This window comes from Coffea arabica, chromosome 7c, assembly GCF_036785885.1.
Source record: "Coffea arabica cultivar ET-39 chromosome 7c, Coffea Arabica ET-39 HiFi, whole genome shotgun sequence".
Taxonomy (NCBI): domain Eukaryota; kingdom Viridiplantae; phylum Streptophyta; class Magnoliopsida; order Gentianales; family Rubiaceae; genus Coffea; species Coffea arabica.
Window position 1 is genome coordinate 12,366,748 of NC_092322.1, and position 12,592 is coordinate 12,379,339.

Genomic DNA, 12,592 nt, shown 5'->3' on the forward strand with positions numbered 1-12,592 from the left:
CTATAATGGCAAAAAAGTAATAACATAATTGTAAAAAGACCTAAAATGAAAAAAAATTTCGAGCCTCGAGCCTAAAGGAAATTTTTCGAGTCGAGTCTCGAGTATCGATTTTTTGGGCTCGCTCGAGCTCGAGTCGAGCTCAAGCTTTGGTGTATATGAGTCGAGTCGAGCTCGAGTATAGCAATACTCGAGCTCGACTCGGCTCGATTACACCCCTACTTTCGAGCATTGCCGTTCGACAAAAAAAAGAAAAAGAAAAAAAATGTTACAAACTCCTTTATAAACTTTGTCCTACAACATAAGCAAAGCATCAACCAAGTTCTTCTTGCCCAAAAAAATAATAATAATAAACAAGATCTTTGATCTCAAAATGAGAGTGAAGATTCCACTAGTTGCACCCCACGAGGTTTAAGACTTTACATCATTTTCCGAATTTGGTAGACTTCTGTTAGTAATTAAAATGCAGTTGTTTACCAATGGCATTGCTTTCTACAGCAAAGAAATGAAAGTGGGAGCCAATGGGATTTTCCTTTTTTCTAGGTTTGGAATAAAGGGGGTCAATAAGAAACGAATCTTGCCTTTTGGTTTTATAGTAAGGATAACCTTTGCTTTCTGATGGGATCTAAAATTAGTGAAACCCAATATTTTTGTCCTAATACTTTGTAAGCCGAAAGTTGCATAATTCCAATTTGGGATGTCTTCATTCATCAAACTGCAGAACAACTGCAACATCAACAAGAGAAAAAGGAGTACTCCATTTATTAAAAAAGAAAAAGAAAAAGAAAGGGCAGGTAGAAAGACGATTATTTTTGTTTGAATTAGATTCAGACACCAGCCTTGACGAGGCAATTTGGAAAAAAATGGTTTGGAGTGGAAGCCAATGAAACAAGAGGTAAGCTTAATGCCCGACTAAGTACTAAACTTGGATTGTATAATTGTTGAATAAAAAAAAATTTAAATTAAACATCTACTACAGATCAATCCACATGTCTGAGCCCGGGTTCGAACCGGGGACCTCTAGTGTGTGAGACTAGCGTGATAACCGACTACACCACCCAGACGTTGCGATTGAGTTAGGCCGTACGTTATTTTATTAGACTGCAGTATAGTTTCTGTCCTCCACAGACCACCGAATCTTTAGTGGAGTAGCAAGAAAACTCCATGGTTCTATACGGTTCTCCATGAACTTCTAGCAAAACGGGCACATTTTCCCACTGATATTATGTTTTCTGAAAAGATGATACTCTTTCGACGAAGAAATTAGAATTAAATTACTAACCCCGAATTTCAAGTGTTTATCTCAAAAACCGGCAACTCTTGAGACCACCCAGAAAACTAATAACCTAATTCTTAACCCCCGAGAATCGATGTGGGATTTGGTGTGGAAAGGCCAGGGAAGGCCTCTGCTACTAAAGGCCAAGACTCTTGAGGCCAAGGCAACTCTGAAAAGATGATACTCGAAACATCAAAATAGTAATACTTGTGTTCTTCTTCCGGCTAAAAGTCGTTGGTGAGCCTTTGGTAATAGTTTTGGTGTTTCCCCTCCCACTTTCTCTCTATCCTACATTGATTGTGAGTGATGTGTGTGTGTACTACTTAAGGTTCTCAGTGTAGTCTGAAAGTCAGCATGCCTTTTGGGTTGGGCTGTGAGTTTCCCTTAGATAGTGTGTGTGTGTGTGTGTTATTTATGGTTGTTGGTGTGTGTTCTTCCTCCGGTTGGATTGCTATTTTTAGAAGTTAATATAGGAGAAAAATGTACTGTAACAATTTGATATATATGAAATAAAAAGATTATTGGAAATACGTTTATGGAAAACGTGAAAATTTTTTTTTTTTTTGTGAAAAATCACAATCCAACCTGACATTTTTGCCTCAAACGTGGCCGGACATGAACTACTTCAACTAGTCTAATAGGGATTAAACTTCTAATAATTTTTATCAGATTTAACGTCACAAGAAAGAAGCCACCAAAGTAGGGAAAAAAAAAAGGAGGAGATTCAGCAGAAAGAGTAGTGGACATCAAGAGAGAGCTTGGGCAAAAGGAACGCAAGCATTCGACTCCTTCGCACAATGGCATGCAAGGCTATGAACTTTCCTCCAAATTTTCCGTATTTTCTGTTTACTACACACACAGCTTTTCATGCTTAGGAGCCAAGAAACTTTTATGGAATTAGAGTAAAGGCTTAGTTGTTGAAATTACGGAATTCGCAGGCCAACGAGTCCTCCTTATTGAATATTACTACTAATCGTGATGAAGTGATTGAAGTTTAAACATTAGTGCGTAAGCGGAAGATGGATAGCATCGGACTCTAAGAAGTTGTGAAGATTAATTGTTCATGCCTCTACTCTAACCATGTTGCCATTTATGCAACTATTATACACGGTTTCCCATTCTACTGTTGGGCTCCTGAAACTTGGATTTGCAAAAGAAAAACAAAGGAAAAATGAAAGATTTTTACTATGAATCTCAGTTGAATCAAAATCAGAATTAGAGCTTTGCAATTCCATGGTATTATTAATGAAGAATTTTCGTGATTTAGCAACAAACTTTTGAGGTTTTGGGCATGGAAAATTCATATGAAAACTTGAGGATTTTGAAGTGAAAAGACAATGGATGAATTTATGAAGGCTCGGCATTATCTCAAAAGCGATGATGATGATGATGAGGGGGTGTTCAAAAAACAAAATGAAAAAAGGGTAACCGGCAGACCCAAATTGGTCCAAATAGAAAATTAGGATAATTAACTCATATTTTTTAAATTGGTTATGGTACCCGAACCTACTTGAAAAATTAGGTTGGCATATGGTTTTTAATTTTTAAAAATCGTGGTTACCAAAACCTACCTGCACATATGCAAGGTTGGTTAAGATAACCAGTATTCAAACATCAATTCATAATTATTTAGTCATTTACTATTGTTTAAGTTACGAGCCCCATGCCATTATACATTTTGTTTTTGACAACTTATAAATTTGTATATTTAACCCTATCTTCCATTTACTTTTTTCATTTCCTATCTCTGCTACCACTAATTACATTCACTCTATTACTCTATATTTTCTCTTTCTTCAAAATTTCTTTTCTTTTCTCATAAATTCTATCCAATATACCGTTCTATTTATTTTGTTTTTAATTCTTAGAGTTTACATTTTTTTTTTTTGGTTGTAAAGCAACCTGTCATCCTCAATAAAAGATGACTTAATAGTTTGCAAGAATTACAAAAAAATAAAAATAAATGTGTGGAATATTTTATGTTTTAATTATGGGTAAAATACAGTAAAATACCCTGTGGTTAGGGTAATGGATATGAAACCCCCTCGTCGTTTACGTTTAAAAGCAGCCACTTAACCCTTTTGTCCTTTGGACTTCTTTAGATTTTACCTACTAATTGGCTCAAGATTTGCTAATTGCATCTGTATCTTTTGTGATATTATAAATGAGGATGTTTTTGATATTTTATATTATTACAGGCTTCATTAACCCCTCTCTTTGCCCCATCCCCCCATTAACCCCTTGTGGCTCTAAGTGCTTGCTAATTTGTCACTTCCAATTCAATTTTACTGAACTCGAATACAATAAAAATATGTTTTTAGTGTAAAACTTAAGTCCAAACTCGACTTCAAATCTGAATATAATAGAACTTATTTTGCAGCCCTAACTTGAATAGAATATTATTTGAATTAATTACCACTTACGTGTCGCATTGAATTCTAAATGTACCAACCCTAAACAAATGCGTACGATGGCGTTGTGGTTGTACAAAGTGTTGAATGATTTTGTACATCATATTGGCGCGGGGGTGCCGTCGCCCACCACAAAACTTCCATCCTTTTTGGTGCGACAATCAAATCTCTGTAATGGCAAAGACGACTAAAGTGAAGAAGCAGAAGAAAGTAAAGCCCCACCATTCCTCCCACCTAAATCCAAACCCACCCGACAAAATGCTCAAGAAAAAGAAGAAAAAGCTCATAAACCAGAAGTCGGAAACCAAATCCAAATCGAAGGTCAAATCTCCTTCCTCCTCATCTTCAGACTCCGAATCCGAATCCGAGAAAGTCCAAAAACTCCTGGAACCATTCTCGAAAGACCAATTGATTGATCTGCTCACCGATGCTGCGCTTTCTAGCTCGACCTTTTTCGCGAAAATCTGTGAATTTGCAGATAAGGACGTTTCCCATCGGAAAATTTTCATCCACGGTCTATCCTGGGATACCACGAACGAAACCCTAATTTCAGCATTTCAGAATTTTGGAGAAATTGAGAGTTCCAATGTTGTTCTTGATAAGGCTACTGGAAAAGCAAAAGGGTATGCTTTTGTTACGTTTAAAACTCGAAAATCGGCTTTGAAAGCACTGAAACAGCCCAAAATGGTGCTCAATAATCGACTTGTGGTCTGGCAGTTGGCTTCTTTAGGGCCCCCATCGACCTCGGGGCAGCTGGAGGGAAATGGGAATTTGAGTGGGAGGAAGATTTACGTGAGTAATGTGCAGAGTGATGTGAGCGCTGAGAGATTGAGGGCATTTTTTGCCAAGTTTGGGGAGATCGAAAGTGGCCCAATGGGATTTGATGTGCAAACAGGGAAGTTTAAAGGGTACGCTTTGTTTGTGTACAGGAATGTGGAAGGGGCGAAAAATGCGTTAGAGGAACCGTATAAGGTGTTTGAGGGGCGCGAATTGCATTGCCAGAAGGCAGCTGAGGGGAAAAAGATTCATGGTGGGGCTGCTGGAATTACCACTGGTTATCAGCCTATTCCACCTATGTATGCTGCCATGGGGCCGCAGAACATGGCATTGCTAGGGCAGAGTCCAAATGTTAATGTGGATTTGGGTTTGTTGAGTGCTTATCCGTTGTATAATAGCTTGTTAGCGAACCCAAGTCCAGCTACTTCAGGGTTGATGAATGCAAGTCCAATCGCGGTTTTAGGACAAGGAGGGATTGGAATGGGAATGGGGATGGGGGTGGGAGGATATAATGGGGTCATGGGAAATTATGGTTTTGATAGTTTAGGAAGTGGTGGCAGCACCACTACAAATTTAGGGGCTTATGGTGGTGCTAGCGCTGGGTCAAGTGGGCCGATGATACAGGGTATGCATTATGCATATCCTAATACACCAATTGGGCAGAAATCGTCAGCACCTCCAGCATCAGGGACTTGAGGGAGTCTTTAGTGGTATTAGTGGTATGAGCAACTCTGACTTCCATTTAGTTACTTGTGTAGTCAATTGTTTTGCTAGTTTTCCTTTTATGTACTGTGTATGGACAATTTTTCCTTGTTGATCCATGAAATCTATTGCCTCTATAATGTGGTGCTAGCATTTGTTTGTAGGTGTGACGTTTTGCAATAGATGAACTTAGTTATGGGCATATTTCATATGGCTATAGAACGTCTTCATTTGGATATAAAATTTTTTTGTTAATTAAGACATGCACGCCTCTGAACCAAACCACAGATGACACAAGTGTACTTATAGTTAAGCGTGGAATGCTTCATTATGAGATAATACCTTATACTTAACCCATATTTAAAGTTGTAGTTTGCATCTATATCAGCTACTTTGGCAGTTTAGGAGAGAAGAGAAAGCTTAAGTTATGAGAGAAAAGAAGATAGATTTCTATCTTGTTTGGGTGTCTAACAAACAAATGGTAAGTCTTAGGATATATATGTTAATAAAGTTTTAATCTATAGTATTTCAAGGATATATCGCATTTTGAAAACTTATAACAGGCTTCTTTTTGCTTTTTCTTCAATTCTCTCCAATTTGGAGAGAGTTTTTGAAACTGTGGTGGCCAAGTTCATCCTCCGAAATCTGTTCCTTTGAACTCTCTTCTTCCCTAAAAAATCTCTCAAGCAGAGGAAAACCCAGCTTTCTTTTCTCTTCCTTTCTTTTCTTCCAGGTCCCATTCAACCCAAATGAACTGTATATGTCAATGATGTAAGTGACACATCAAAAAAACTTAAAAAAAAAAGACAGATATATGTATAGTTGGTGGACTAGGATCTCATCTTCTTCTGACACAGAAAATGTATGCACTGTATATGAACTCATATCTTCCGAGCCGAGACATGATCAGGCATGATAACTTGAATGATGGCAATTTGGATAATTCCTGAGGATTTTCCTGCTGTTCTGTGTTTCAAAGAAATATACACTATATGATTGTGTTTGCACTCAGTTGCTACAAGCCAGCTGCTTTCTTGAGCACTCAACAAGAAAATTTGGAGCTTACAATTTTTTGTAAAAGAAATTGTATTTCTCAGTTAATAGACAACTATTATAGATACCTTAATTATTGTGTTTTACATATTGTGGAGTTCTTTGCTAGTTTACTACATGGTATTTTTGGTGTTTAATTGTTTGATGCTAGTTTGTACTGATTATTTTGGAATTGCTGTTTTTGGAGGTGAGTAGTTTTTACTTTATATGTTGTTTTCTGTTGTTACAAACTTTGTCTCCATGTTGCAGATAAATTACAACTTGCCATTGACGAGAAAGACGATGCTCTTGGAGATGTCTAAGTGGTTTGCAGAAATGAAAAGAAAATCATGCCCTTTACGTTTTGCTACTTTCTGAAACCCATAAATTGGATCACTTGGCAAAACTTCTAAGGGACTTGTTATTGGTTTTTCGCTACATGACAAAAAGTTTTGATACATCTTTGTGGGATTTCATTGATCTTTTAACTTTTCTCTTGTGGTAATTTTTGCTATTTTCTATTTCAATTATTTTTGGCAGTTTATCATTACTTTTTTCTTTGATTTTTCTCATATTCTCAATATTTTTATTCTGTTTTTCCTTTTCTTTTTGTTAATTTTTTTGTTGGTTTTTCGACCGAGTTTTCATATATGTGTTAGGTTCTGATTTTACTCTACAAACCTTTGTTTTATTGGCATCGTTACAAACTTTCTGTTTCAGTAGTAGTTCAATTTGGAAAATAGAAGTAAGATGGTGTCAAATCCAGTATCTGGCTTATTGAGCTTGAACTGGCTAAAGATTAAGCTCTCTAATTTGATTGGTTTGAGCTAAGAAAGAGCTCATGCTCAATTCACATGTTTGATAGCACTCAAGCTGGTTCTAGCTAAGTGTAAATATCTTCTCTTACATTGGTTATGTGGTAACTGCCCACATTAGATTAAAATATAGGGAATAAAAATTGAATATATTCCATGCTTGATTAAGCTCAATGAGCTCATCAGCCGAGTATTGGTGTACTTGAGCTTGGCTCATTTAGCTAATTTAGTAAATTATCCTTGAGGTGAACTTGGCGAAAGCAGAATTAAATCTTCAGATTTTGATTAGGTTTGTGCCGAGCATCTGTCAGTGTCTCAGTTCTTTTTGCAGCTGTTTTGGGGAAATTAACAACCTGCTGAAGCACCAAAAGTATCTTCTACCGTTAGTATGTTCGGCTAAAAATATGGTCTAATTTCTTTTTAACATATGATTTGGTCTCAATAGCTTTTGCTTTTTGAAACTCTATATTAAAATTGGTTGAAATTAGATAGTGTGTCTTTGTTTTAACTTCTTTGAAAAGGTAAAGCTTATCAGAAGCATCAAAGGGCTACTTCCTCAAAATCAACTCTTTTTTTTTTTCATTTTAAAATAGGCTAAAAGCGAAGTGAAAGATGGTCTAGAATATCTCAAAAAGCTTTTAGCTTAGAATAGCTTAAATTAGGTGCTTTTAAACTGTTTAGAGTAAGCCGTTTGTGCTTGCACCCTCATAACCATTCCAGGCAGGCCTTTCATATCTTATATGGAAATTTTTCTTAAATTCACGGAACATTACTCAGTTGACTTCAGCATAGGCACCTGGCTGGATTTATTACTTTGAATTTGGGTTGGTTACTCTTATTTTAGGATATCTACTCAATTAGGTGCCGCATCATCCCCACTTATTATTTTATTTTATATATATTTTTGCTTGGAAACAGAATTGTATTTTTGTTTTCTTTTTTGATGATAAGAAATATCTTATCTTCTCTTAGAAAGAAGGGCTTTTTATGTACATGTTCTGATGTACATGTTCTCAAGACTTTTGTGCTATTTGCTGAATTTCCCCAAGGTACTCTGCACCATTGGAATTTCCTTTTAGGTGGTTAAGTTGAAGCAAGAATTTGTTTTCCCTGTTGGTATAATTTTTTATTATGATTCATGGCAAGTGTTGGGTGCAGTCATTCTTTTTCATAAGATACATTTTTTATTACCTTTTTATTTCCTATTATGTCTTAGTTTTGTCGTTTTTCTTAAATATTTATTTTTCCTTTAATTTGTCTAAGTTAACTTTAGTGCAAGGCAAGTCCGTCAACAAGAAAGGATAATAGCTACTAAAATGTTCAATCTGTAGATGATAGTAGGGGTGAGAGGGGTGATTTAATGTGATCCATTGCTCTATCTGTGTCCTTGATAAAGTAATGGCTGTAGGAGAGCTGCTGCAAAATTTTAATTATAAGATGCTGCCTTTGCATTTTGTAGATGATGTTTTGCGGCAAAAGGATGTCAAACCAAGTGGAAGTAATACATAAATAAATGAGTTGGCTATATGGAGTGTGTTTTCAGTTGCCTGGCTATGTCCAATCTTTGCTGTGTTACCAATGTTTATCAGTGGGTGCTTGTTTATGGAGTCAAAGACCACTATACAATGTGTATATTATTTTGTGACTTGGTTGCCTTGTGTAAAGCAGAATTGTGCATATGAAACTCCTGCTGTGCTGGATTGAAAGAATGGGTGAAGAATATTTTTTCCCACTTTTAGTTAATCTAATCAGGGATCCTTGGCAGACATAGCTTTTTGGTGGTTTTTTATTGGTGTTTTTGGTTGTTGGAAAAGGGGGTGGGGGCGCACATTTACTCTAAGAAGTAGGTGATTTCCAATTAAGATTACAGCAATGGATTTGGATGGGAAGCCTGAAGTTAATTTTTCTCTAGGCTCCTTTTGTCCTGGTTTAAGAACCAAATTCGCTCGCGGCTATCTGTTCCTGTCGATTTGGTGCTTTGCTTTTGCATATTTAGTGAGCGATTTAAGTGAGTTTCATGTCACTATTTGTGAACATTCAAGTTTTTCTTAGGTTTGAATGGCGTAACCAATACTTGGTTGAGCTATGAGGCCAACTATAAATAAGTAGAGGTTGAAACATTAGCAATTGACCTTGGACGTTTATTGTTTCTTTTAAATCGGCCGACTGTTAAACTGCCAAATTTATGCATTCTCTTCAAATTTGCCACAGTTGCAGTTATACAAAGTACTCTAACCGTTCTATGGAAATTTAATTGCAAGATAACATTTATCCTAGATAGACCTGGTCCCTCCCAGTATGAGCCGAGGAGTTGGCAAATAAGTCACATATGGATACAAGGAGAATGGATTATTCTTTCTTTCAGATTCACTTCTTTCTCTTCTTTGGGGGTTGCAGAGCTTCTTCCTCTTCATCGTCTTCCTCTTCCTCGTCCTCTTCCTCGACAACTTCCTCTTCACCTTCTTCACCACCATCTTCTTCTTCATCACCGTCGTCGTCGTCGTCATCATCGTCGTCTTCATCTTGGTCATCTTCGCCATCATCGTCGTCATCATCATCATCATCCTCACCATTCTCTTCTGCCCCACCTGATCCTCCTCCTGCACCTGGACCCTTCTTAGGATTGCTCTTGTTATTGTTGGGGTTGCTGCCAAAATCATCCCCATCTTCAGACGACAAGTCCTCCTCACCTTCACCGTCATCCTCATCATCATCGTCGTCATCCTCACCATCGCCCCCCTCTGCATCCAGTTGCTTGCATGGGCAGTAGTAGGTTTCAGTGTCTCCTCTCATTTTGGGCTTGTTTCTTAGCAGATCGAGGTACTCCTGTTAAAACAAATCGATACAACGATAAATTTCCAAACATGGTTGACTTGCATCGGATCAAGTCTCGATCATAAGAAACAAAGATTACAAAATATACCCTCCAATTCAAATGGGTAGATTCATCAACAAATACAGCAGTTAAATACTCAACCACCCACCTCCCACCAAGAAATCAGCTTAAACCTTGCAATACCTTTATTGATGAACACGTGGGAAGTGTTCTATGGTATTTTTTTTACTTTCACCAACAAGGAGAATATTCCATGTCTTGGCACCCACTAAAACTACTTTTGACTCATTCTCGGATAAAAAAAGAAACGACAAAACAACAGATTGTTTCATAAGCAAAACGAATAGGGCCTACTAGGGATTATCACAACACCATTGCCCAATACTCCAAGTTCCCAACCATCTTTGGTGTAACCATTAACAGTTTAACACAACATAAATCAGTATTTATTTCCATATGCCCCATTTCAATTGAAACCGAAATTGCAAAAAAAAAAAAATAATAATAATAATTTTTTTTGCAGCCTCACATTTGAGAATCTCATTCTAAAATCTCAAAAAGCTGGACTACATATCCTTGCTTTGATAACATCACAAGAATGTCCTCGTAGAGTAAATCCCCTTTATCTTTTACTATTGTTTTGTCACCATTTGAAGCCAAAATGTTAAAAATAAAGGGAAAAAAAAGGTTTGTTTCATGTTAACTCATAGCCTATTAAAAATTTGCACCTTCAGACAAACAAAAAGAAAACAAATTTTTATCGGATCAAAACAACAAGGGCTATACGTTATACACTAAAAGATTAATGGGCTATTCCTCCCACAAAAAGGACAAAAAATTGAGGAAAAACAAAAAACCTTCGAAGTTTACCATGACAAAAGTCATAAGCCTTAATAGTGGAAAAGTCTGCCGTCTAGACTAAAATACCCACAACTAAAACAAAATAAAGAATTGAAGCAATAAGATATCAACAAAAAAAAAAAAAAAAGGATATCAAAAAGATCTAATTTTATTCTAAGAAAAAGGAAAACACTAAAGTATTCACAAAGTAAATTCCCAACTAAAAAAAAATTTCCACGTGCAGCAGATCTTTTTCCTTTTCTTTTCTTTTTTGGAGCAAAATACTTGCTGCAGAGATAAAGCTGCTAAACTACAAAAAACAAAATAAAATAAAACAGCACTTTAAAATCGCCCAAAAGAAAATTAAAAAAAAAAACAGATTAACAAAGTCAACGCAGTGTGTAATTTACCTGCGTGAGAACGACGAGGGAGGTTTTGACCAAAGCCGAGACAAGAGCTGCAGCTAATAAAACCACTGCTTCCCCGGCGGACGTTAGCACACCCCCATTAACGACGTTAAACGTCATCGTTTCGTCAAAACTACTAGCTAATGTTTCCATTTCTTCCGTACGCTACAGTGCAAAAAATTAAACCTGCACGCGAATCACGGTAACCGTTAGATCTACACTTCCTTCACCCTCAACCGTCCGATTTTTCATCAAAAAACATATTTTTAGTATATTTTTCACCCCCAGAAGAACAGGGAGAAACAAAACTGATTTAATCAAAACATAAAAACAGTGTTGAAGCAGTGAAAAAGGACAAAAAACTACTTTAAGCTGCAGAAATAGAAAATCAATATCAAAATAATGGCGAATCTAAATTTTCCCCATGAAAATTCGTAAAAAAGGAAGAAAAACTCAGGCGAATTGGCAGAAATACTGCAAAGATGAGAATAAAAGTGAAGAGGAGGCTGGAGATGGATGGAAAACTTACCAGAAGAGTAGATCTGAGGTTGGATGCAGCAGATCTGAGAGATTGGAGAGCTAAAGCCAGGGGAAACAGAGAAGAGAGGCGGCGTTCATTGTGGACCGTCGGATGAAGCAGAGAGAGAAATCAGAGGGCGAGAGATGGACGTATGTATTGGTGAAGCTATAGATATAAAAAATCAAAGGGTAAAAAAGAGATGATCGAGAAGCAGCAGCTGTGAGAAGGAATGAGATGATGATGAAGGTGCCATAGTGGTAAGGGTGTGTTTGGATGTCAGTGTTACTGAGAATGCTGCCCGTAATCTTGCCGGGCAGTTTGGGCAGGGGTCTGAAGCAATCAGATTCTGAAAATATCGGGAGGGGGTTGGGGATTCTGGGGGAATGAAACTGCCCGTGGTTTTGTTTAATTTTTTGGTTTTAATTTTTGTTAATTGGTTTTGTTAAGAACTCGATGCCCTTAACCGGGGTTAGGTTCAGGTGATTGACTAACTAGCACACGGTTGAGTTGTGGATAGACCGGGGTTGGAATGTAATTTTCTTCCGGTTAATTGCGGGCTGCGGCGGTGGTTGGAGGATTTATTAGGGAAAATCGTCCAAAACGTTCTTCACATTTTGTAAAATGACTTTTTTCGTCCCTCACTTTTAAAAGTGTAATTTTATGTCACTTACATATGCACATCGGTCAAATTTAGTCCCTAACTAGGTTTCCGATCATTTTTTGGCCGGAATCCATCACGTGCAAGGCACGTGATCATTTTTTAAAGGTAAATTTGTCAAATTATATTTTACATAATCTGATCTATAGTACTCCACATTTTATAAAACAAATGTTTTCGTCTCTCACATTTTATAAAATAATTTTTTTATTCCTCACATTTCACAAAATGAATTTCTGCCTCATATTTCAAAAAATAAATATTTCCATCCCTCACTAATTATGTATGTGAGGGAAACCCTAAAAAAAATGTGTGTGAATA

The 12,592-nt window shown here is 36.9% G+C and overlaps 2 protein-coding genes and 1 non-coding gene across 3 annotated transcripts; 1 reads left to right on the forward strand and 2 right to left on the reverse strand.

Annotated features, from left to right (window-relative positions):
• Positions 1–987: 987 nt before the first annotated feature.
• On the reverse strand, positions 988–1,061 carry TRNAV-CAC (transfer RNA valine (anticodon CAC)). Its single transcript has one exon. It is a non-coding gene; the product is annotated as a tRNA-Val (tRNA).
• Positions 1,062–3,762: 2,701 nt separating this feature from the next.
• Positions 3,763–6,683, forward strand: LOC113697943 (uncharacterized). Its single transcript, XM_027217571.2, has 2 exons — positions 3,763–5,180; positions 6,466–6,683. The coding sequence occupies exon 1, from the start codon at positions 3,772–3,774 to the stop codon at positions 5,155–5,157; it is 1,386 nt and encodes a 461-aa protein (XP_027073372.2). The 5' UTR covers positions 3,763–3,771; the 3' UTR covers positions 5,158–5,180; positions 6,466–6,683.
• A 2,494-nt stretch (positions 6,684–9,177) lies between these two features.
• On the reverse strand, positions 9,178–11,997 carry LOC113697944 (uncharacterized). The gene is made up of 3 exons (XM_027217572.2): positions 11,623–11,997; positions 11,097–11,279; positions 9,178–9,836 (listed from the first exon to the last, which is right to left on the reverse strand). The coding sequence occupies exons 2-3, from the start codon at positions 11,244–11,246 to the stop codon at positions 9,378–9,380; spliced, it is 609 nt and encodes a 202-aa protein (XP_027073373.1). The 5' UTR covers positions 11,247–11,279; positions 11,623–11,997; the 3' UTR covers positions 9,178–9,377.
• Positions 11,998–12,592: the final 595 nt, after the last annotated feature.